General features: G+C 47.7%; 1 protein-coding gene across 1 annotated transcript in view; it reads right to left on the minus strand.

Annotated features, from left to right (window-relative positions):
• Positions 1-480: 480 nt before the first annotated feature.
• ARID3B (AT-rich interaction domain 3B) overlaps positions 481-26,394 on the minus strand; it is an 83,192-nt gene continuing 57,278 nt past the window's right edge. The window contains exons 3-9 of the mRNA XM_080659204.1: positions 26,252-26,323; positions 25,974-26,046; positions 7,785-7,968; positions 6,709-6,986; positions 6,339-6,593; positions 4,900-4,998; positions 481-2,758 (exon numbers count right to left, since the gene is read on the minus strand). Coding sequence (XP_080515330.1) covers positions 2,598-2,758; positions 4,900-4,998; positions 6,339-6,593; positions 6,709-6,986; positions 7,785-7,968; positions 25,974-26,046; positions 26,252-26,323 — 1,122 coding nt within the window. The 3' untranslated portion in view covers positions 481-2,597. The remainder of the gene's footprint in view (positions 2,759-4,899; positions 4,999-6,338; positions 6,594-6,708; positions 6,987-7,784; positions 7,969-25,973; positions 26,047-26,251; positions 26,324-26,394) is intronic.

Raw genomic sequence — 26,394 nt, forward strand, 5'->3', positions numbered from 1 at the left:
GGACCCCTTATTCAGCAGGAGCTCAAAAGAGCTTTCCAGGTCCTGGAAGGGTAGTTCAGTTGGTTACAGCATCAGCCCAACACACCAATGTTGCAGGTTCAATCTCAGGGAACATATAAGAAAAAACGAATGAATGCATAAATCAATGCTTCTCTTCTGTCTTTCTAAAGTCAGTCAATATAATTGTTTTAAAAGGGGGGCTTGTTATATGGAGGCTACCCCACAGGCCTGTGCCTGCCAGGACACTGATGTGACACCATTGGAGTCAGTTTTGGTTATCAGGCATCGCCAGAGGTCCCTGCTGATACAGAAGACAGGTGAGTGAGTACTTAGGGGAAAGGATGGGTGAGCAGTGAAGGCGTAAGAGCTCAGGAAAAAGTGGATCGGAGGAGCAGTTCCCTCAGTCCCTTTTTATTCTGAAGGCTTTGGCCTCTCCCCTAGTACTGTCCATGGAAGAGTCACTGAGAACATCCACCTGCTTGTGTGAAGAGGTAGAGGTTTATTGAAATATAAACATTCAAGAACATGTAAGATAGAAAATAATCACAACATATACAGACACTTGCTGCAAGACGTCTGAGGTATTTATCCACTGCCTGGGCTACCCATGTGCTATCACGTTTTTCCTGGCTAGAACACACACAAGATGGTGAGGGCATGGGACAGAGCTGCGCGGGCTGCCTGCCTGTGGGGCCTTCAGGACGGCACCTTCAGGGTTCCTCGTGGCCCAGGCCCTGTTCCTAGAGACACCTACTGGTGCCCCTACTCCCAGGCTTTTAGGCTGAGACCGTGCTGTTGTCCTGAGGACAGCAAGGCTTCACTGAGAGGGGAGGCCGGGCCAGCTGCCTAAGGAATCGAATCCAATGACCAGAAAGACAGTGTGCTGTCCCTGTGTCCTCTGGGTGGGAAGAGTCCATCCTTCGTGACCAAACCCCTGAGAAACACACTGGCAAATGTCTGTAACACCTTCAGGTGGGCCCAGTGCCAGCCATTGGGCTCCTCCCGGGCACCAGGTTCCAGATCCCTTCTCTGCCCACACCCTGCACTTGTCTGGTAAGAGGGTCAGCTCTGGTGGAGGGCCAGGGGAGGGGTGAGAGAAGACAAGGTCCAGCAGAGCTGCCGCACATTTTGTGCTCAAGCTCTGGAATTCTCTTTCCTTTCGTAGACAGGACTGAATGTTAGCCAGGTGTGGGCTCGAGCCAATATGGGCTTGTACAGCCCAGCAACGTCACAGCGCATGTTGTCTATGGCATACCGTAGGGCTTATCCATTTCCAGGAGAGCCTTGTGTGAGAACCCCCAGCTCTTCCTTACTGGAGCAGCCTGCTCCACTCCAGGGTTCAAGAGAAGATAAAGCTCATCTTCTAAGGGCCATGGCCTGCCTGTCCTGAGGTGGGAGTGTGAAGTGGAGACATCCCACCCCCACTGGAGAGTAGGGGGTAAGGGTTGGGACTAGCCCTGCTATGGCAGGAATTGATTAGAGGACCATCTTCAGAACTGGTATGGTTTCAGGACCCAGCCCGGCTTCCACTCCACCTCCTCCCTGCCGCTCTGATCCCTGAGTCATCTCTCCTGCCTGCCTTCTGCTTCCTCACCAAGGTTGCAAGGAAGGGGCAGAGGGGCTGGGGTACCAAGTCATTTGTTTGGCTTTGGGGTGATCTGCTCTCCTATCTTTGGTGTTATAACAATAAAAAATTTTAAATAAAAAATCTGGTCAGCAAAACACATACAAAAAGACTTCAGAGATGCAAATACTTCTGAAGAATCAAACATCAACAATTACAAATCTGAGGTATTTCAATGAACCTGACGTTAGCAGGCTTGGGGATGTTAGGGCTAAGATGGCCCCAAGAGAAGACCGGCCAAGGGGCAAGTGGGCTATTCTTAGCATAGCTGACCAACAAGGGCAAGTGGGAAGCGTAGGGTCCAAGAAGGTCAGAAAAGGGTCAGTTTGAAGTGGGTGCTAGAGCCTGCCTGGGCAGCCCTCCAAGACTCTGCCTCTCAGCAGATGTCCAATGGGCCTTCAGACCTGAGGACTGCTTCAAGACCTGAATTGGAGGGACCCATGCCCCAGGAACCAATATGTTAGGTAAGGAAAGCCCAATCTCATGCTCAGCAGATAGGGATAGGAAGGCAAGCGCTTGGTTCCTAGCAGACCCACATGAGAGTTAAAGATTGGGGCACTGAGCAGGGGAAGGGACCAGTGACCCTGGGGTCATGGTAGAAGGCAGGGGAAGGAAAATAAATTAAAGGAGAAAGGATATGGAGGGCCTCCAGCCTTGTGTTGGCTTACAGATTGTCAATACACTGTGCCCAGGATGGGAGGTGGCCTGGGAATCCCAGGAAGCTGGCTGCCCACAGACCCCACCCATTTCTCCAGGACAATCCCTGATTGGACAACGCTGCCCTGTCCTGCCCCTCCAGCCTCTCTCTGTCCCCTGAGTACAGCAGGACCTGAATGAAGCCTGGACAAGTGAACATGTCCAAACTTGCAACATCTGGTATTTGACATGGGATCCGTGAGATGAGGTAAATTTTGTGCATCGACTTCCTTCACTCTCGACAGAAGAGTGGGGAGTGGAAGCTGGGTCCTGCCCCTCAGAGGGACCAACTGGTGGAGGGCTCTGCACTGGGGGTGCCCCGTGATGAGGTAGGACTTGGTGAGCAGTGAGAACTACTGCTGCTGCTGCTGCTGCTGATGCTCTGGGTTGCAGACCCTGCGATGAGGTGGACCACAGGCTTCTGGGCAAACAGCACACCTGGGGTGGGGAGGAGAAGCAAGTGTGAGCAGACCAAGAGAGAAGGGTGGTTCCATTGATTCCACTGATTTAACTGGGTGAGGCCCCACTCTGGACACCGTGCCGGGTACTAACAGAAGTCCCAAACACTGTCCTGCTTCCAGATGCTTACAGGCTGGTGGCAGAGACACAGGTGGGCAGAGTAACTTTGCTGAAATGTCACAAATGCTCCAAGGAAAGTGTCCCCAGGGTGCTGTGGGAACAAAAAGGTTTTGGACAGCAGGGGAAAATTGGTCAGGAAAGGCTCTAGGGGAAGGCTATGCCTGCACTATTAGAAAACGTGGCCAAATGAAGAAGGGAAGAAGAGATCTGAGAGAACAAAGAACAGAAAGAGGTGGCAATCGTGCTGGAGGCCACGCCATCGTGTGGTCTGGAGGCAGTGTGGAGGCAGATGAGACTAGAGAGATGGGAAGACAAAGTAGTGAGGTCTGTACACCCTAAGGAAGCCAGGTCCTACCCTGTAGGTGTCATGAAGCCCCTCAAAGTTTTAAGAAGGGAGGGGTCTCATGATATGTACGTTTTAGAATGCTCTCTGTGGGGTTGGGAGGAATATGGGTGATGGAGGTCTGCAAGAGAGCGGAGAGACTTGACCCAGGGCACTGGCAGTGAGGAGAGCAGGGGAGGAGAAGGAGAGCACAGAGTAGTGAGGTCTGCTCTGCTCTGGGGGACCAAGATGAGCATGAGGGGCTCTTGGGAACGACTTTCAGGTTCCTGGTCCGGGCGACTGCAAACCCACTGAGAAAGGGCACTGGTGAAACAGAAACTAAGGCAGGTGAAGTTTGGGGAACTTTCAACTCTCTTCTGAGTGCTCCTCATTTTGAGAGAAAAGCGTTACTTCTCCTTTCTCCCGAAAGAGGACAAAAAGATGTGGAGATCAGGCCCCAACATCCTCCTTCCCTGCTTTTTCCGTGAATCCTCTCTCCCAACCCCCAAACCTCCTAGAGCAGCAGTCGCCAACTTTCGGACCTCACGGACCACCAGTGTGGTCTGCAAACCATTGGTTGGCGACCGCTGTCCTAGACCATCACAGCACCACCAGAATGCAAAGAGCACCCCAGCCCTACCCACTGGCTTGCCCCGTCTCCTTGAGGGCCCCCCGTATCAGGCAGAGCCCTCTGAAACACTGTATGTGGTGATGGGGAGACAGCCTGTCATGGCTACCTCTCTGCAGGCTGCTCCCAGGAACTCTGTCCCTTTCCGGTGGACCCCGATGCCCGCAGTAGGTAGCCCAGTAGAGACCCAGAGCATGAGGCCTGCAGGGTGGTTCCCTGAGGGGGCCTTGTCCCTAGCATAGGAGAATTCAAAGGACTAAAAGCATGCCCTGAGGAAATACCCCCCTTTTTGATGTTAAGGACACCTCTCAAGCCCTCTCTAAAACAGGTGGCTGATGCTGGGGCTTCTGGCAGAAGGCCACTGGCCTGAATGTCTGAACTCTTTAGCCCCAACTCATCAAGCTGTGCTTAACAAGTCGGCTGGGTTTATTCCCAAACTCATCCGTAAACCAACAAAACAGGAGTGGAAAGAGGTTTGCTGCTATGAAAACTAAGTTGACGGCTTTGGGAAGACTGGTTAAACCAACCACTACTGCCAAATTAGACTAAGGGAGAGAAAACTGTAAGTGACAGGAAAAATCACAAACATATATAGGTCAATTCTGCACACTCAGATCCCTTTGCCTGTGTCTGTCCTTGATCCATTTTAAAGGAAAGGAATGACAGAGGTTTCGAAAGAGAACAGTTGAAGCACAAAGAAAGGAGGCCCGAATATTAGACCATGATGGTGGATTTAGAATATAATGTTTAAGGCATGGATATAGAATTGACTATGATTCTTCACATTAGATGATTTTTTTTTTTTCAATTAGCAAGCCAACCATTGTCCAAAAAGGTTCAGCGTAGGGTTTCTATCGTCTGTCAAAGGTGGAGGGGGATCTGTCATCATGTTAGCAATCCTCAGCCTTTGCTAGTCCAGAAGAACCACTTTACCTACGGAAGCCAGCCCCGGGAAGGTGTGCGACAGGAGGGTGACAAATGGGGCCCTTTGGGCAGCTGCACTGATGCTGGCCACCAAACGGCGCCTCCCTGGAGCTCCAAGGGCCTCACCTGCATAGGTGGTGCCATCGATATCCACAGACATGTTAATGCTCCCAATGCTGCCCGAGGTCAGATTCAGTGCTGTAGCCGAGGCCTCTGATCTGTCTTCTGCTGGGGACAAGGGAGAGAGGGCCTGGTCAAGCCTTCTGGCACTTCTGTTGTCCTTTCTGTGGCGCTCCCATGCCCCTGGTCTGGCCACAGCAGGCCAAGGCCCACTGTTAGAAAGCATTTACATAATCTTCTCCAAGGACTCAGACTTGCTAATGTCCTGTTGCTGCTTTCTCCACTGAGCCATTTCACCTCCCCAACTCTCTCTGATTGAAGAAAAAAGGGATCACCATCAGCAAGGAGGTTTCTCTTGGCTCACAACTGTGTGCTGGCGCTTTGAAAGAAATCTGGCAAACTTCCCTGAACACACTATCCATCAGCTGGGGAACTGGAGATCAGGAAGATCCAGTCTCTGCCTGAGGCCTCACCTTGCCGCCACCGCCTCCCCCTTCATGGGATGGGAGGTCCTCAAGGAGAGGGTCTACCTACCCAGTACTTGGTGTTTCATCTCAGCCTGGGCATCGGGGGCTTGCGGAAGGCCTCTGCCCAGCTCACTTCTGCCCGCTCACCATACACAGGGCCAAGAATTCCTCCAGGTAAGTTGCCTGTTCTGTTAGCCTCTGGCACGTGCAGGACCAGGGCACCTGGCCTTGAATGGGTAACAGCAGAGCCCTGCTGTCTGGGTTGTTACCCCAGCCTCCTTCTGCTCCTCAACCAGGGGAAGGTGGAAGAGGGACAGGCTGCCTGGGAATATGCACAGCTCCCTCCCTCCACACCTGGTTTCTTCCGCACACACACTTATTTCATGTTTGTTCTGAGACAGCATCAAGGGCAATAAATGGCAAAGAAAATGTGTGTGAGGAGAGAAGGGTGGGGAGAGGAACAAGGGACATGGAGTATGTGGTTCAGGGGATATGAAAGTGGGTCACCTGAAAAATGCAAAGAGGAAGGGAAAGGTTGTCAATTATGCTGCCAAACTTGTGCTTCCTGCTTCCCACTTGTTCTGAGGGACACTGGCAGCTTGGCCTGAGGCATCAGAGCCCCTCTAGAGTCTCAGGAACAGAGGTGCTGACTTTCTCCCAGATCTGCCTTGCACTTGCATACAATCCCTATATCTGGTAAGGTACTGGAGTGAAGGCTGAGCCCTTTAATTTAGACAGATCAAAAGGCTGGGGGTGGGGGTGGGAGGGAACGGACACACAGCTACTGTCCCTAAAGTTCTCTGGTTCCTCCTCTAGAAAGCACTGCTTCTTATTGCTAAAGAATAGGACACTGCCTGAGGCAATTTCTGCTCCTCTAGAAAATGACCTTGGCTTGGTGAACTGAGATCTATCTGGAGGAGCGCCACTCCAGTCCTATGGGATGCGATGGGCTCCTGAATGGGTCCAAGCCACACTCACCCTTGCCAGTGACCCGGATCTTCATGGGTAGCTGCCGGGCCATGCTGAAAAAGTTGCGCTGGAAGGCCTGCTGCACTAGGCGCTGCTCCTCCTCCGACAGCCTGGAAGCCTTCTTCTCAGGGGGCTCTCCTGACTCCAGCCGTTCCCGCAGCTGCTCCAGCGTGGCCATCCGGGTGCTAGCCTGCTGGCCTGTCAAGGTCATGGGCACAGCCAGACGATTTGGCACAGGTACTGTTGTCACCGGGACTCCATCACCTGGCAAAGGCACCAGAGCTAGACCGACCCACAATCCACCCTCCCACCCAGGTCCTACACACAGAAACTTGGCTCCATTTCTCCCTTCTTCCCCCTCCTTCAGAGCCCTGCAAACCTTTCCTGAGAGTAGTTGCTGGGGATATCCGAGGGCTGCTGCCACTGGTACCACTGCTGGAGCCCAGCCCAAGGACGGGGAAGCGGATCTTGGGTGTGGAGAGAAGGGCAGGGGCCCTGGTGGCAGCAGCTGTGGCAGTGGGCGAGTAGCTAAAGAGGGAGGAGCTGTAGCTGGGCCGGCGGCCCTCCCGCCGGTTGCCATCAATGGCTGCCTGGAGCTCAGCTGGGGAGCTCAAGGCTTTCTTCTCACACTCGTAAGCATAGAGGTACTTCATGTACCTGGAAGGAAGCAAGCAAGCAAGGGCAATCAAAACATGGCACCAGAGACCGTCCATCTGAGCTGTTTGGTCTGTGGGAACAGCCTCTAGGACAGAGGACCACCACCTGGAGCACCCAGTGGAAGAGAAAGCCGGGGACTGCTGACCGCCCTGGTCCAGGCCCGTCTAACTGCTACTCAGTTCTGAACACTGCTCAAAGTGGAGGCGTCATTGACGAAGGGAAATAAAGGAAAACTCCGCCGATGGTCATTTTGGCACCTTTTTAGAGCCCTGGCAGAAACCAAGCCCGTGCTGTGACATGACTGTCTTGCTTCTTATCTCCTAACCATCCCAAGTCAGGCTGGTCAGACAGGGGCAATTCTGCCCATTGTGTGTCAGATGTCCCAGGAGGCAATTCTCTACCCAAGAACCTTGAAAGAAGGCCTGCTTTACTGGTTCAGCGCTAATCACCACTTCTGCTGGAACAGTTCCAATAGATAAACCCTTTCAACTTTTCAACAAGGACATGACATGCTACCTAACTGGTATGTCAGTTACATATTCTTCACAGAGCAACTTCCAGAGTGTTATGAAAGCAACAGAATGCTGAAGCAGCAGCACGCAGGCCACTCGGGAAATGACAGCTCTCATCATTACTTTGGTCTAGTGAGGGATTGACCTCAGAAAGCTCCTGGCTGTCTCAGGAATCCCACACGTCTTGTTCACTGTACACTGGAATTTTCTTCCTTTCTCTCCTCTAAGTTAAAACATCCCCTTTCTCCAGTATCAGCCTCCTTTCCCCAAGGCCCTGGCCACTCACTGGGTCCTCAGGGTAAAGGCAGCACTGGTGATGGATGTGGGCAGGTTCAGGCCTTTGGTGATCTCCCTCCATATCTTCTTGTTGATGATCTCCACCAGGCCACCCTTCTCTGTCACCAGCTTGTACAGCATATACAGGTCTAGGATCTGCTTGGCCATGATAGGAATTCGGTTGATAGGGGTCCCTGTGATTGTCCAAAGAGAGAAACAGAGGGGTGCATCATCAAGCAAAGAAAAAAAGACACCTGTGGAGAGAACCAAGATGGCGGCATAGGTAATCACCTATACTTGCTGCCTCTCACAACCACATCAAAACCACAACTAAACAGCAGAACAACTACCATCCAGAACCACGGGAAAGCTGGCTGAGTGGAAGTCCCACAACTAGAGAGGTGAAGAAAGCGCTGGCATCTGGACGTGCTGCTCTTTTAACCAGAAGGGAGATACAAGCTCCCGCTTGCTCTGAACAGCCAGGCGAGACTCTGGGGGACCCAGACACATATGGGGAGAAACAGGACTGTCTGGCATCGGGACAGGAATGCGAGGGCGGCTTTCTCTCAGAGGTGCTCGCAGCGATCATTGTTCCTGCACTGGGACGCAGGATGCGGAGAACCGGGGACCTCTCCAGTTCAGGCTGACTGGCAGCCATTGCTGTTTGCTCCACCCTGGTGATTCCCAGAGACCCCACCCCACACAATTTACAACCCCACCCAAGCTGTGCCCACCAGCTTTTGCATATGAATGGCCTGTCCTTTGGCCTAAAACCTGTCAAACTGCAGCTGGGTCAGAGAGCCCCAGAGCTTCCAAAAGAAGGCCCAAGGCCTGGCACCAGCAGCAGCAGCCTGCCTTGCTTCACAGCTGGGCCTCATCTGGGCACTTCCAAACCCCATACAAAGAGGAGGAATCTGCAGATCTCTCTGTAGCTCCTGCTGGGTGGCCCCAGACAGTGGCTGACCTTACACCTCCTTGGAGATCCAAGAGCCAGTGTACCCCATGGTCAGAGTGAGTCCATACCAGATTACAACTCTTCACATCCATAAGAGAGACACTCAAGGAACAGACTCAGTGAGCACCAAAGCCCCACTGAAGCAAGTCCTGTCCCATAAGGGTGTCTCCTGTGTAACAGATCTTCCAGTGTAGACACAGCTGGTCATCGCAGCCAACTGGCCTGGAGGTCAATTACTGTCAGTGATACCAACAGCAATCAAGGGTTAACTACAAGACTGTGCAAACAGCCCACAAAGGAATGCACCAAGAGCGTCCACCTCAGGTGACTGGGGAGGCTGAGCCACTGGGCCCTATAGGACACCTAGCACACAAAGGCCACTCTATCAACTCAAGGAGACTTAGCAGCTACCCAGTACATAGAAACAAACACAGGGAAGCAGCCAAAATGCGGAGACAAAGAAACAAGTCACAAATGCAAGAAATGGATGAAAATACTGGACATAGAGTTCAAAAACACAGTTGTAAGGTTACTGAAGAATCTTCTAGGGTGGGGGGGGAGGGCAATGGTAAGATATGTACACATATAATACCTTAATAAAAAAAATTTAAAAAAAAAGAATCTTCTAGAAACCTGAGAAATTTAGTGAGACCCTCAAGAATATGAAAAAGGACCAATCAGAAATTAAGCATACAATGACTGAAATAAAGAATAATATACAGAGGTTCAACAGCAGACTAGAGGATCCCAAGAATCAAGTCAAAGATTTGAAATACGAAGAAGCAAAAAACACCCAACTGGAAAAGCAAAAAGCAAAAAGAATCCAAAAATATGAAGATAGTGTAAGGAGCCTCTGGGACAACTTCAAGCGTACCAACATCCGAATTATTGGGTGTGCCAGAAGAAGAGAGTGAGCAAGATATTGAAAACCTATTTGAAGAAATAATGACAGAAAACTTCCCTTACCTGGTGAAAGAAATAGACTTTCAAGTCCACGAAGCACAGAGAACCCCAAACAAGAGGAATCTAAAGAGGACCACACCAAGACACATCATAATTAAAATGCCAAGAGCAAAAGACAAAGAGAGAATCTTAAAAGCAGCAAGAGAAAAACAGTTAGTTACCTACAAGGGAGTACCCATATGACTGTCAGCTGATTTCTCAACAGAAACTATGCAGGCCAGAAGGGAGTGGCAAGAAATATACAAAGTGATGAATAGCAAGAATCTACAACCAAGATTACTCTACCCAGCAAAACTATCATTTAGAATTGAAGGTCAGATAAAGAGCTTCACAGACAAGAAAAAGCTAAAGGAGTTCATCACCACCAAACCAGTACTATATGAAATGCTGAAGTGTATTCTCTAAGAAGAGGAAGAAAAAGGTAAAGATAAAAATTATGAACAACAAAGTGACAACAAATACATATCTATCAACAAGTGAATCTAAAAGTGAATAAAAAATCTGATGAACAGAATCCACTGGTGAATATAATAGAATAAGGGGCACAGAAAGGTAGTGGACTGACAATTCTCGGGGGGAAGAGGGTGTGGGAGATGTGGGAAGAGATTGGACAAAAATCTTACTTCTATGGACGAGGACAGTGCCGGGGCGGGGGGTTGGGGGGGGGGAGTAAGGGCACAGGGTGGAGTGGGAACCAGGTGGAGGGGAGCTATGGGGGAAAATAAAAGAGGGACATCTGTAATAATCTGAACAATAAAGATTTATTTTTTAAAAAAGATACTATACAAAACATCCACAGGGGGGAAAAAGAAAAATAAAAAGACACCTGTGTATGCCCACTTTTTGCTCAGTTGGAAATATGTTCATGAATCTGCTTAGAAGTATAATTTAACTCAAACTCCCAAAGCCTGGAAGCTATCAGACTAGCTGCCACTTCTCTTGTGATGAACAGAAAGACAGGTCCTACTCACAGGCTGTGTGGCCTTGGGTAAAACACAGAACCTCTCTGGATCTGTTTTCCATCTATACTAATAATAGGGTAATATGCTAATTAGACCAGGAGACCTTCCGGGAGACCTTACAGATGTCCTTCTGGACAAAGCCATGGTGGCGGGGCCGAGGCAGAGGCGGTTAGGGGCAATCAGGCCAGGAGGGGAGGGCAGTTGGGGGTGATCAGGCCGGCAGTGGGGGGGGAGCAGTTGGGGGCGAGCAGGCTGGCATGGGGGGGGCAGTTGGGGGCAATCAGGCCGGCATGGGGGGGCAGTTGGGGGCGAGAAGGCAGGCAAGTGAGCAGTTAGGAGCCAGAGGTCCTGGATTGTGAGATGGATGTCCAACTGCCGGTTTAGCCCCTATCCCACAGGGATCGGGCCTAAACTGGCAGTCAGACATCCCCCGAGGGGTCCCAGATTGGAGAGGGTGCAGGCCATGCATGAATTTCATGCACCAGGCCACTAGTCTACAAATAAGAGGGTTGGACTGGATTTTTTAATTTTCCTAGCAGTACTGAGTCCAGATTCTTAATGATGTGGCAGCTCACTCCTGCCTTCACGTGCCAAATGGCAGCCTTCACATGCCAATCAGCTCCTTCTCAATTTGGATGTTGGTATGCTTGACAGGGGAGCTCCTGCCTGGTTCATCCCCCCGGATAACTGCTTCCTTCTTCCTCTCTTGCTGCACCACAGCGAAATGGGCTTTTGTCTCCTATATCCCCACCATATCAAAGGAGCTGCAGGAAACACAAGTTTCCAGGGCAGTGAAAAGCCACTCAACAATTCTCTCTTCACTAATCACTCCACCCCCTCTCTGGCCTTTGAAAGGGAGGGGCAGCTTCTGCCCCCTGGCCTCGAAGGGAAGTAAGAGGAGCCAGAGCTGTGACTAGGAAACCTGGCACTGAGCAGGAAGGCCCACTAATGAGCACCAGGAGATGCAGGGAGGGCGGAGCCAAGTGCCTTTCACAGGTACTAGTCAGGAGGCATGATAGATGACTGTCATTTGGCAGCCTTCAGATTAATGATCTGGAGGTCAGAGGGGAAAATTCCAAAGGGAAGGGTCACCGTCTAGGGCAGGGTATGAGACTTGTTGCCTATTAATGGCAAATTCCTTGTACTGTACAGGCTGCTCCTCCTCTGGCCCCTCCCATTGTCCCAACCTCACTGACTGCCTGGTAGATGTTAGGCCAGCCTGACTAGAGAAGGGCTGTTTGTTTCGGCTCCTCCTGCTTCTTATCCCTCAAGGAATGACATTCTCTTTTCAGCCCTGGAATGTTGGCCTCACCAACTCTTTTATAGGATAACTCAAGTCAGAGAACGGAGTGAATACTCCCACATTTATGAAGAAGCAGCATGAGCATGAACAAGTGGAACTGTTATGGCAAGACCAGGCCTCTTTCTCAGTGTGGGGAGGGAGTGAGAGGCCTCCAAGGCCTTTGTCTTGACCAAGCGGTCTTTGGAGGGTCAAGGACAAAGAGGTCATAGAATTAGATTCAAAGTCTCATAGGTAAGCTCTCAAGGATTGCCAGTACGTTCCTAAGATAGTTTGTATGTTAGTTAACTTTTTCTCTCTGCGGTTCTGGACAGTCAACCTTACTCCTGTCATAAGACAAGAGCCTGATGATGCATCAGAACTAGTCTCCTGGCAGCATAGGACCAAGGTCCATCTCCTTCTCGATGCCTGTCTGGCCTGAGCTCACTAAAGGCCTTGGCGAGTTCACACTGCGCCATAGCACTGCCTGGAGACCCAATGAAAACTACTCCCAAGGTCCCCTCACATAGGCCCCCTAAGCTCATATTTCCAGAAGCTTTCAGGACATCTTCACGTGTGACCTGCTCACTCCAAGTCAGAGTGTTCACAATGAGCTCACCTTTATCCTCTAAGCTAGTTCCCTTTTCCAATTGCTTCATTCTTCCAACAACACATCATTCTCTGAGGTTTTAGGCAGGAAGGTCAGAGGCTGCACTGACTCCTCTTCTCTCCTCTATCACCAACCTTTAGATTGTTAGGAAGCTCCACTGATTCTTCCATTGAGGTACCTTGCAAAGGTGTCTTCCTTTCCAGCCTGCAGCCACCACACTAGACCAGGCCCTCACTGGCTCACAATTAGATGTCTGCAGCAGCCTCTTATCCATGCACTCAACTTGCACACTTTCACCATATTACTCAACTCCTTGTTTCAAAACCTATAAAGACTCTTACTGCCTACCCATCCCACCCCACATGTTCAATCTCATGACCAAGTTCCCCGACACTCGGTAAAAGATCATGTAGGCAGTATTTCCAGCACATCCCAACTACTCACTCTCCAATTAGTTGGGTCTCCTCACTATTACCTCCAAAACCAAGTTCATTTCTCCTCTACCTTTTGTTTTGTGCTCTCCCTCTTCATCAAGGTTAAAGTGACCTGCTTTTGCTCAAAACCTTTCCACACTGGCCTTCAATGTTCACTGCATCCAGGAATAATTTTCTAACTACCCCAGTTTATGTGGATGCCTTCCCTTTTTGGAATTTCTATTAAAAATTTCAGCAAATAATTACTTTCTCATTGTTTTGTGTGTATTCATCAGGTATCCCAGGAGGACTGTAGCTCTCTGAAGACAGAGATTGTTTTTCCTTCACCATGGCTTGAACATTATAATGTTTACTAAACTAAACCACCATGCAGATTAAAAAATTTAAAAAGCTGCTCCTTGGTAACCCAATTGGGAATCTCTCCACCAGCTTTAAGTGCTTAATGCTGATAGCCCTGAAAGATGTCACCTTTCCCACTCAGGCCCTAGAGGGTTCATTATTAAACAGACTAGGGAACTAAGGCCCAGAGTGGTCAAGCTATTTGCATCCAAGTTCCATAACAAGATGATGAGCAGCAGAAGAAATGGCTCGAGAGTTGGGAGATTTTGAGAAGGTAAAGAAAGCATAACTTCGCTCAGTGGGGCCAAAGAGAAGGGGAAACAGCTGTTAAAGAGGGGAAAGTGGCCAGGTCTGTGATGTGTGCAGAACAGACGTGACCACCAAGCAGGGCTTTGTCCAGTTGATAGAGTGCCAGCTTGGAGAGCCAGCTACCACGAGGTTTTGGAGCTCCATTTGCGAATAGCTTTTAGAGTCTGCACTATTTTCTTTCTTTTTTTAAAAAAATATATTTTATTGATATTTCACAGAGATGAAGGGAGAGAGATAGAGAGCCAGAAACATCGATGAGAGAGAAACATCGATCAGCTGCCTCCTGCACACCTCCCACCGGGGATGTGCCCGCAACCAAGGTACATGCCCTTGACCGGAATCGAACCCGGGACCTTTCAGTCCGCAGGATGACGCTCTATCCACTGAGCCAAACCGGTTTCGGCGAGTCTGCACTATTTTCATCTGAGTCTCTCCAGTGGTGGTAAGTCAAATGTAAAGAGTGTAGAAGTGGTCATGCATGGAGGCAGCCCAGCAGAATAGGATGAAGTGATTTTTATACTGATTTTGTTTGGCCATAAATCAAGAGATTTTCTAGTGTGGCTCCATTGATTCTGCCATTGAGGTACCACACAAAGGTGTCTTCCTTTCCAGCCTGCAGCCACCACACTGGACCAGGCCCTCATTTGGCTCCCAATTAGATGTCTGCAGCAGCCTCTTATCCATGCACTCAACTGCCTCTGAAGGCCAGCTCCCAGAGATGAATTGTAAATTCACTCTGAATAGTCACTGCACTAAAAGTCTAGCCATCTGAGATGGCTTCTTTGAAAAACAACAATGTTATAGATGTAGAAATTTCATTAAAAATTCACCTTTTTATAGTCACATAGAGTGTGACTGCATTCGGGTGAGAACTGTTTGGGAGCAAAGGAAACGAAAGGTAGAGACAGGACCTGAGAAGGCAAGGAAGGGGCAAAGTGTCGTTTGAAGTCAAGGCCGTAAACCTAACCGAAGTGACCTCTTCCCAGCACCTTCAGAGAAACCACAGGCTAGGGTTGTACTGGAACCCTGCTGGAGGTCCTTGCAAACCTGCGCTGGCCCAGCCTTACTCTGGGCATACGAGGATCTTGTGTTTCCTCACACAGGCCCGTGTGTGGCCCCAGAGATTAGTGGATGAGGGGAAGGAGTGCATTCTTCATTGTGGTTGGCCCTTTGCAAAACAGCTAAAAGTAGCTCCCAGTGCAGGTGGATACCCTGGAACTGTGAGAAACAAAGCTGAGCCTACTCTAAGCACAAGCTCTTGGACGATGGTCTGGTTTTCTCACATTATCCAGATAATCCAGACACAAATCCTGTCCTGGCCTTATTCTCCTGACAATTAAGAGAGAAGCAAGATATTCAGGATAGTCTGTCTCTGCAGTCTGCTCTGTCCCTAATGGACCTGGTAGACATTTCCTTTGTCCCAAGGAGACTCAACTATAACAAGAGATGGGGAGGGGCCTTTTAGCTAAGTTTACCCTGCCTGAATGAAAAAGAGAACAATACATCATACTGGTGTGGGGGTGGGAGGGTGACATATTCATGCCTAATTTTCTCCATCTGTGAAATGAGGATTTTGGATTAGATGACTTTCAGCTCTGAAGTCCTATGAGACCATGAATAATTTTGTTTACTTAAAACAAAAATTGATAGTTGTGATTATTACCAAAGGGAGGGTGACCTGATTTTAGGAGTTTGCCTGAATTATGAAATAATGTTGCCAAGTGACCTTGAGATGCAGGGTTTGGGATCTTCTGTGCAGAGCTTTGGGTGGCTTAGGACCATCTGTGAAGTTCAAGGCCACAAGCAATGGTTCTTTCCCAGCCTTGAAGAGAAGGGGCAGTCTTAGGACTGCTCTCTGGGCTGGATTATAACTAAGGAGGCTCTTCACCTGAGAGGGAACAGGCCTCTTCCCATGACAAATACAAGAGCATCCTACCTAGAACCAGGAAAGAAGCAAACCACCACTGCAAAGAGCTTCTTGCAGGTCACTAGTGTTGGCCTAGCAGGAGGCTGAATCTCAGCCCCATCTAGCCTCAGAAGGGGCATGAGCACCTGATGGGGAAGCCTGTGAACTGTCAGTAACTGGTATCAAAGCAAGCGCCAGGATTCAGAGTAATTAATCATCCTCCCTCTGACAGGAATCCAGGGCCTTATCAGTATCCCAATCCCAAGAAATGTTGCTGTTCTCCAGTTCCCTCCTCAATAAAGGAGACTGACAGTCCCAACAAAGAGGACCCTTATCAGATTTCTGCCTGGGAGCCTGAGGCAGACCAGGGGCTGTGTAGAAAAGGTTTTTATGAGGCCCTGGATGCAGGGAAGCTTCAGGGCTCCTGGGCTTTAACCCTTGGTGGTGGGAATGCTGCTGGGCATTGCACCAGCAGACCAAAGCCATGATGGGGAGCTTCCCGCGCAGATGAGCCAAACACTGTCCCCTGGCACTTGGCACTCCTTCCTACCACTCAGACTATGAAGACAGAGCTGGGGAAAGAGGTGGGAAGAGACAGAAAACAGCCTCCTCTGGCTCTAGAGATAAAGATGGGGCTGGTGGGAGTGCTGGAGGGAGGGCCACTTCCTCCCCAGGAGAGAATGGGCACTTTCCAATGAAGACAGAGAAGCAATCACAGAGCAGGCCCAGGACCTAGGGTGTAGCCCTTCCAGGGACCCTCACTGCTTCTTCCTGGCTTTGTCATGTCCATAGCCCCATCAAGAGAGGCCAACTAGGAAGCCTGGAGAGTTAAGACCCATGTTAAGCAGGGAATGTGAGCAGGCAGACAAGCAGGCAGGCTTTCTACTGGTTCCTCTGCATATTAATTCTTACCATGCTCCAGTCCAGGAACAAGCAGAGAAATGACTGGTGATATCCGATTTGTTTATGTGTAGAAAATACCTGCCTCTGGGAAACTGAGCAGCAATGTCTGGCATGCACTGCAGTGAGAAGTTGACCATTCAGCAAGACAGGGCAGAGGCCAGGGTGCACAAATATCCTAGAAATGGAGTGATGCATACCCTAAACCTTCCACTTCTGATTTCCAGTGAATGGGTCTAACTGACATACAGTATAGTGATTGCACTTATCTTAAGTATACAGCTCACCTGTACTCTGTGTACACCCCATAACCATTTCTCAGATAAAACACAGAACATTTCCAGCACCCTAAACATCTCTCATTCCCAATCAATACACACTACCCCCACTAGCCCACCCAGTAGGTAACCACAGCTGATTTTCTAGAACTTTAAATAAATGAAATCATGTAGAAAATACACATCCTATGTAATAAAAACCTAATATGCTAAGTGTCTGGTTGTCCATTCAACCAAGCAAAGCGTAATATGCTAATGATATACTAAGGCCACTCAACCACTCGCTATGACATGCACTGACCACAAGGGAACAGATGCTTTGACCAGTAGGTTAGCTTGCTGCTGGGGTCCAGCTGATTGGGACTGAGTGAGATAGGCTGGACGTGCCCTGGAGCCCTCCCGCGGTCTCTCCTCAGCCCTGATCATGCACCGGTGGGGTCCCTCGGCCTGGCCTGCGCCCTCTCGCAATCCGGGACCCCTTGGGGGATGTCAGAGAGCTGGTTTCAGCCCAATCCTGCAAGCCAGGCTGAGGGACCCCATTGGTACACAAATTCGTGTACCGGACCACTAGTAGTATATAATCTTGTGTCTATGAGTGTCATCCCTGATGGGTACAAAAGTTCATTCTTTTTTACTGCTGTGTGGCTGATGCACCATTTATTTAACCACTCTATACTGGTGCACATCTGAGTTCTCTCCAGAGCTTGGCTATAATGACTATTCTTACATGTGTCTTTCACTGAACATAAGCACTCATTTCTGTTGGGGGTACACTTAGGAGCAGAATTGCTGGGAAATGGCATATGTTTAGCTTGTGTAAATACTACCAAACAGATTTCCAAAGTTATTATGCCCATTTATATTCCCACCAGCAATATGTGGAAATTCTGGAGGCATCACAACCCAAGAGGCTTATTTGAAATTCATCACCTTTTTTGATACTCTGGCTTAGATAAATTGCCTTAGATAAATGTGCAATGCTGTATTCTACTATGGCTGATAATAAAATTAGGGTTATGACTGTGCTATCTCCTTTAAAAACTGTGTTCTGACAAGTTGGCCAAGGAGTTAGAAGGACTACCAAGTCTTCTCTGTTTTGTTTGCTGCTGAACCACAGACCTAGCTGGTGCCTCTAGGAGAGAGTGGAAGGCTGGCAGGGGAGAGGCACAACTCCAGGGCCTTCTGGCCTGGGCACTGCATAGCTGTCTGAGCTTCCATTGCCAATCCATGCCATTATCCTCTCAAAACCCAACAGATTTTCTCAAAGTGTAAGTGAGCCAAATCCTTACTTCCAACTTTCCCCTACACCAGTGGTCGGCAAACTCATTAGTCAACAGAGCCAAATATCAACAGTACAACGATTGAAATTTCTTTTGAGAGCCGAAAACCGACTTCTGCGCATGGGCCATGAAGTTTCAATCGCACTGTACGTGCGCGTCCGCACGTGGTATTTTGTGGAAGAGCCACACTCAAGGGGCCAAAGAGCCGCATGTGGCTCGCGAGCCGCAGTTTGCCAACCACTGCCCTACACCAACCCTTGGACGATTTCTACTGAATATAAGCTCATCTTGGAACAAAGGAGACAAAACTACCAACCCAATTTTACCAAGTGCTAGAAGTATCAATAAAAGATATTGAAGGAGAAGATGCTGAATTTAATTATAAAAGTGGGCCTTTCAAAAACCAGGATCCCTCCCCACTATCATAAATAACTGGGTAGTTATAGAGTATTAAATAACTACTGAACCTGGAAAAGAGAGTCTATTTCCTTCTCCCTCTCTTCTCTCTCTCTCTCTCTCTCTCTCTCTCTCTCTCTCTCTCTCTCTCACCTATCCCGTTTCCCTTCTCTTCCCCCCAAGGTGCATTACCTTTACCCTTCTCTCTCCCAAGCTCCAAGGGCCCTTCTTTAACTTCTACAGAGCCCATTTCTTCTACAGCTCACTTCTTCTACCTCTGTGACTTTCTAAATAAACTTTCTCTTATTAAAAAAAATAAATGTGGAAAAAAGATAAATAGCATATCAACAGTACTTGGATCACCAGGGGAGAGAAAAAGATCAGGCCTCAGACAAAGGGCTAATCCTATGACAAAGATTTGCATTTTAGCCTGGCCAGCATGGCTCAGTGGTTGAATGTCTACCTATAAACTAGGTCACGGTTTGATTCCCAGTCAGGGCACATGCCCAAGTTGTGGGCTCGATCCCCAGTGTGGGGTGTGCAGGAGACAGCTGATCAATGATTCTCTCTCATCATTGATGTTTCTATCTTTCTTTCCATCTCTTTCTCTCTGAAAGCAATAAAAAAAAATATTTTTAAAGATTTGTATTTTAGACTTTCATTTGGGGATAAAGTTAGGAAATGAAGTCCCAAAGCCTATTTCATCTGACAAAACAACATATTTTAGTCTACCAGGATAGAGTGTCCACAGCACAGACCATTTACCGCAAGATACAAAGAATGAAAAAAACAAACCAAAAAAACCTGCCTCCACCAAAAGGCAAAGCAATATATGTCACGAACATTTCCTTGCCTAAGATGGATAGATAAGTATACAACAGAAGGAAAAACACTCAAATTGCACTTTGAGGTAGACCAAGCCCTTTTCCCACAGTAAATTCTTTGTATGTACACATCAAAAACAGATCCAACAATCCATTGGGAAAAGCAAGGTCAGTTTGCAGCCTTGAACAGAACTGGTGGAGGAGGGATGGAGGTCTTGACAAAACTTTTCTATATAACCAAGCAGTGCCTTAGCCTGTTGTACCCAGCTGGGGCAGCGTCTGGAGAGGATCCTGCTTGTGGGTGCTCCACGTGAGTGCAAGATCTTGCTGTTGGGGGTTCTGTCTCCTGTGCTAACTCTAACTCATTCCATCTTGCCTTGACAGATGGCAGCCTCTGTGCCACTGGGAATCTGCCCTTCCCTGAGAGATAGGCCTTGCACAAAGAGTTCCACCCTATGTTAATCAGCTAGATGTTATTAGATCCTACCGGATAGTGGCCTGTGGAGACAGACCAGCATTCTCTGTAGGAAGGCTGGAGAAACAAAGCTTATCCACTGCCCCAACAGGAAGTGATGGAGCTGCTGGTGCTAGGGCCCAGTTTCACAAAGGCAGTGCTGAGAAGAAAAGAGCACAGGCCTGGTAGTTAGGAAACCAAGTGCTAAATCTGCTCTGTGGCCTCAGGTAAGTTACTTAAGCCAATGATTCTTCACTGGATAAGTGATAACCTTTGGTCTCTACCCCAGAACTGGAGCTATGGGGAGTAGCAAGTCAAATAATGGGTTGAGAGGGTTCTGTAAAGTGCATGGGATGATAATAATAAAAACAACAGTAAAACCATTGTCCTCCTCCTCTTCAAATGACCACTGCCTAGGGAACAAGAGAACAAACCTTTCTTCCTCACTGATGAAGGAAGAGTGGAATTGTTTGTAAATGTTTGCTTATCAGACTTCCAAATTAGCACTCCCCACCCCCATTTCCTCCTGGAAAATCTACCAAGGAATGCCATCTCAGAAACCACACACAGTGAGTTCAATTAACCACAGAATTTTATCTACAACTGTTTCACTTTATTTTTGGCAGAGAAACGAGTGTACACATGCATGTGCACATGGCAAAAGGTGAGCAAAAAGGAGTACTAGAGTTCTGAAATCTAACCAATCATTCTAGAGACAACATTTGGGGGAACAGAACCAGGGCAAATTGTTTAATTCAATTTGGCTTCAGTCAGCAAAAGAAGAAATACAGTCAGCAAGAAAAGGGGAGAAGCATTTGGTCTTGGGGATCCTTGGTCTAGTTTTTACTAGGTGTACAGATTAATAATGCAGATTTTTTCAATAGACAGAGTTACACATATGTTGATATATATGCGATTTGATATGTATGCTATTTTGTTGTATTGACAAGCTTCAACACTTCATTTGTCAAATTTGCTGAAGGTGTTAACATCATAGATATTTTTACACTTAAAAATGTCGAATTTCGTACCCAAAAAAAGAGCATTTGCGGGAAGTTTTAATTCATTACTTTATTTTGAAAAAAACTGCTGCTGAATACTTTGGAAAGCTTATGGTGAACATGCTCCATCTCAAAATACTTTTGAACGCTGGTTTAAATGCTTTAAAAGTGATGATTTCAATGTGAAAGACAAAGAATGTCCAGGTCAACCGAAAAAGTTTGAAGACCAACAACTTACAAGCATTATTGGATGAAGATGCGTGTCAAACTCAAAAACAACTTGCAGAAAGATTAAATGTTGCTCAGCAAACTATTTCTCATTGTTTACAAGCAATGGGAAATATATATATTTTTAATATATTTTATTGATATATTACAGAGAGGAAGGGAGAGGGATAGAGAGCTAGAAACATCGATGAGAGAGAAACATCGATCAGCTGCCTCCTGCACACCTCCCACTGGGGATGTGCCCGCAACCAAGGTACATGCCCTTGACCGGAATCGAACCCGGGACCCTTCAGTCTGCAGGCCGACACTCTATCCACTGAGCCAAACCAGTTTCGGCCAATGGGAAAGATTTTAAAGGAATGAAAATGGGTGTCACACATCAAATGAACTAAAGACAAATAAATGGAAAACCGAAAAGTCATCAGTAAAATGTTGCTTCAACGGCACGAAAACAAGTCTTCTTTGCATTGAATGTGACTGGCGATGAAAAGTGGATTTATTTTGAGAATCCCAAATGCAAAAATCATGGGCTGATCCAGGTCAACCATCAACATCGACTGCAAGGCAAAATCGCTTCAGAAAGAAGACAATGCTCTGCGTTTGGTGGGATCAGGAAGGTGTGGTGTAGTATGAGCTTCTAAAACCAGGTGAAACCGTTAATACTGATTGCTACCGACAACAAATAATCAATTTGAACCACGTTTTGATCGTGAAATGACTAGAATGGGCCAGAAGACACGGCAAAGTAATTTTGCTTCATGATGACGCACCATCACACACTTCAAAACCAGTTAAAGACACATTAAAATATCTTGCCTGGGAAGTATTAACCCACCCACTGTATTCAACAGACCTTGCTCCTTCAGATTACCACTTGTTCCAATCGATGGCACACGCACTTTCTGAGCAGCACTTCAAAACATACAAAGAAGTGGAAAATTGGGTCTCTGAATGGTTTGCCTCAAAACAGAAAAGTTCTATTGGGACGGTATCCACAAATTACCTGAAAGGTGGGGGAAATGTGTAGCTAGTGTTGGACATTACTTTGAATAAAGCACTCTTGAAACCATCATGTTTTCTTTTGATTACAAAATCCGCCATTATTAACCGGTACACCTAGTACATAACTATTTTAATAGAAATTGCTTTTAAAGGCTTTTTTTTTGCTCTTCAAGCGTGAGTCTTCTCTTTTGTTAGCTCAACAGACACAACCATGGACACATACTAAAGAACACAGAACTTGGAAGAAACTTCCAGATTAACTCTAACTGAACCCTCTCATTTTATAGATCAACAAACCATGGCCCCAGAAAGGGAAGGATTTGCTAAAGATCATGGGGAAGAGTGGGATGACAGCCCTGACTTTATGTAGAGCCCTTTCCAGAGGCAGGCAGGAGATAGCTCGCCTGGGCACAGCCTGGGCCTCTTCTCAGGCTCCTCCTAGGACAGTCTGCTCTGTTGGTGGGGGAGGGTCACCAGGGTGCAAGTCACCCAAGTCTGGCCTAGAAACCAAGATGCCTGACAGGCTCATCTGTTATAGTCAATTTTGCCAAATGCATTAATAAGCAAAAGAGCCAGCACAAAGTAGCAGTTACAGCTGGCTACCTCCTACTGAACAGCAGGTTCATCACCTGCAGTTGTTTGGGGAAGTCTGCTGTGTGCTGCCTCGCAGGGAGCCCCGTCCACTTCCTCTGAGGTGCAGCCTGCCATGTCAAAGCTGCCCAGCCTCACTCACAGCCTACGTGGGCATCACCAGGCTTTTCAAACTCAGGCAGTTTTCAGTGGCTCCTGTGAAATCTACCACTTATCCTTCATAATAGCTCTGGAGGATGATCTGCTGCCAAGGTCTATGTAAGGCTTTTCCTTGGACCCAGCTAACAAGATTTGGCTCCTGAGTGCCTCACATACTCCAATTTGGGAGTGACAAATAAATCACAAATGTCTAGGAGCCCTTGTTTTCACCATTGTATGAAAAGCAAATGACAGGAAGCTTCACATTAAAAGTGCAATCTGCTCCCAACTCTCTTGAACCACCCACTCTAATTCAGATGATCAGACACGAGTTTGCCAAGGAGATCACTGAACTTAAGGGAACAGCCCACACTGTCCCCCTGCCTCAATCTCCCCTCTCCATCCCAACTATACACTGCTCACCACAGCAAGTGAACTAAAGGCACAGTTTTGGTCCGCCCACCCCCCTCACCCCCGCCCCATATTTTAACTTCAGTAACTCCACTATGTACATAGACAGGAGTGCTAACTTCTTGGCCAAATATGGCTCTTCACAGTTTGGTAACAAATGACATCCAAGATACAGACAAGGATTCTTCCAGCTGTGCCTGGGCCATGTACACTCCTGTATTTCTGCCTCCACTCCCATGACCCTGGAGCTCAGTTCCTCTCTGAGGCCTGCCTTACACTCCAGACCAGGATTGGGGGTCCAGCACCCTTGCCTTTGGCATTCAGCCACAGAAGGGGCACTCTCAATATGACTTGATACAGGCCTTGCCGCCAGAGGTGGAAGTAAGAATGTTTCCTAACAGTTTCTCTGCAGATGAAATTTTAGATCTTTACCCTCTTTCCCATCTGGTCTCATCAGGTGGGGGCAATTTTGTCCCACAGGGAAATTTACAATATCTGGAGACATTTTTGGTAACCACAACTAGGGGAGGGTACCCCCACAACAAAAGATTATCCAGTACCGAAAGTTATATGCTAAGGCTGAGAAATCTTGTATTAGAGTAATTAACAAATAGCAAAACTGACTCAACCAGTTCCCTTCTATTGGTGATGCCAGCAAATAGTGAAATATCTAATATAAGTGCTGAAGACAGGAAAAAGGTTTACTAAGGGCCTGAATAACCATAAATTGACACAATCAAAGGGAGTCACTTACTCCTACTTTGGATTCATCCAGAAATATACCAGATGGCAGTCTGGCAGCCCCCAGTGCTGCAGAGTAGCAGGAGACTTGGCACTCACTGCTCTCTACTGATGACCTCCAATTATGGCCTGAGCACCTCCCTGTCTAGCCCTGAGCTAGCAGTGGGGGCCCAAAGAAATGACAAACTGGCTGTCCTCACGTGGATGTGAGAGAGAAACATCAGTGTGTTACCTCCATACACATCCTAATCTAGTGGTGACATACAGTACTAAAGAAGCAATTATGAATTTTCATTCTTGGCTAGGCTGATATAAGTTCCATTATCCTCCAAAATTCCTTCACCCTGGCATGTGTGGATCAGTTGGTTGGAGCACTGTCCATGCACCAGACGGTTCAATTCCCAGTCAGAGCACATACCTGGATTGTGGGCTCCATCCCCAGACAGGGTGTGTATGGAGGTAACCCACTGATGTTTCTCTCTCACATCGATGTTCTCTCTCCTTCCCCTTCCTGTTCCTAAAATCAATTTTTAAAAAACCTCCTGGGAAGGGAGAAAACAATAAAATGGAAAATAAAGCAGTGGTAGCTACGGCGCCAATTATAATCTATATTACGCCCAGCCAGTGTGGTCCAGTGGTTGAGCGTTGATCTATGAACCTGGAGGTCACAGTTTGATTTGTGGTTGGGGCATGTGCCCGGGTTGCCGGCTCGATCCCCAGTAGGGGTACGGGGGGCAGCCAATCAATGATTCCCTTTCATCATTGATGTTTCTATCTCTCTCTCCCTCTCCCTTCCTCTCTGAAATCAATAAAAATATATTTTTAAAACTCTATATTGCTATATCAGCCCCTGAGATCAGCTCCTGGGTTTGCACCAGCTGGGCTTATGGAGCTTGTAAATAATTAAAACGCAACTGAAAGGGAAGATCAAAGTATTAAGTGGATTTCTCCCTCTCAGGGCAACCAGGGTGTTTCACTGCTGCTAGTCACATTATCTTTTAGGACTATTCTTGTTTTTCACTGACACAGGCAGCTCCAGACAACAGCTGGAGGAGTAAACTATGAAGGCTGCTTCAACTGTTTTGATATGCATGGAGATGGGGGACACACACCAAACCTCAAACTTTTGATTGTCTTTTGTGAACAAAGAAATGACAAAGTAAGTGATAGGCATGCTACTAAGAAGGTAATTTGGATTTGGAAGGTAAAGGAAGGGGAAGGAGAAGAAAAGACAGGGTGATGAGGGTGACTGGAGATGGAAGGAGGGAGAGTTCACTTAGAATATTTAGCAGCTGGGGCTGCCATTATAGCTCACCCTTGGATAAGAGGAGCATTTCATTGCCAGATCTCAATGAAGGAGCTGACACAAAAATCAAGGGATGCATAATCATAGGGAAGAGGCTAGTGGGAGTAGCATTCCTCCCATGGCTTTGTCCTGGGGAGCTACACAGGTTGCTGAGGACCTTCTCCTAGAGATGCTAGGGTTCTGGCCATGTTTCCTGAGTGCTGTCCCAGTTGGTGAACCCATTGCTATGAAAGGCTATAAAGACAGGAGGTTGAGTCACTGGGCTCAAGACTCAGTCATGCCATGGTCCATAGTGAGATGGATGGGGGTAGGTGAGGGAGAGTGAAAGGAGAGAAGTGAGAAGGTGTAATCAAGCAGACACCTATGTACCTACAGTTAAACTGCAGGAATGCCCCCACTAAGCCAGTGGATGCAAAAATCAAAGAGCTAATGGGTTAGAAAAAGAGTTAGCTTGTCCTTTTCATGGGTCATTTCCGACCCTCCCAACAAATCCTGAGGGGCCTCTATTCTCTCATTGGCCTTTTTCAGTCTCTCTAAGGCTAGATGTATCAGTAGGAAGCCTCACATACTAGTTTAAGTGATGTCCAAGGAAGCTATAAAGATAAGAAAAAAGTATATTTAAATTTGAAATGACTCCAGAGACCAGTTAATCAGAAGAGTGACAAAAATAAGACAGGATCAAGCCTGAACGATCAGTCCCTTCATTTTCTGCAAGGCCCTCTCTGCCCTCTTCAATCTGGTTGTCAATTGTTCAGCTAAGTTCATAACCAATAAATGCCTTGTCTTCCTGAGCTGACTCTGGCACTCTGTGGGGAGGAGTTAAGCCAAAGTGTGAATTGCACACGGTAGGCACTCAATAAATATTAACAGAATTGAAATAATGCACACTCACCCCTCTTCTGCATAAAGATGAAGAGGTCATCCAGGAATTCTTTCCTTTCCGGATCACCGTCCAGTTCATACAGCTGCAATCCCAGTCCCCCCACCCCCCAAAAAAAACACAATGAAAAAAATTCGTCTCATGCAGGAAGCCTTACACCAGAGATACACAACCATCTGAATGACTACAAATATGACTCATAGGCCACTCCTGTCCTATTCTTTGGGGATCAGATACAACAACCCACTGCAGAACTGCCCTTTTGTTATCACAAAGGAAACATTACAGACCTTGGCAAAATCTCGAGAGATCTCTCTTCCTCGGCCTCCATCTGCATCATCACTCCAAGCCAAACCACCATTCTAAAAAGGAACAAAGCACAGAATTCAGAATGAGTAGGAAGAGAGCATTAGAAAACAAGGCAATCATTTAG

This window comes from Plecotus auritus (assembly GCF_963455305.1).
Source record: "Plecotus auritus genome assembly, chromosome: 1".
Lineage (NCBI taxonomy): Eukaryota > Metazoa > Chordata > Mammalia > Chiroptera > Vespertilionidae > Plecotus > Plecotus auritus.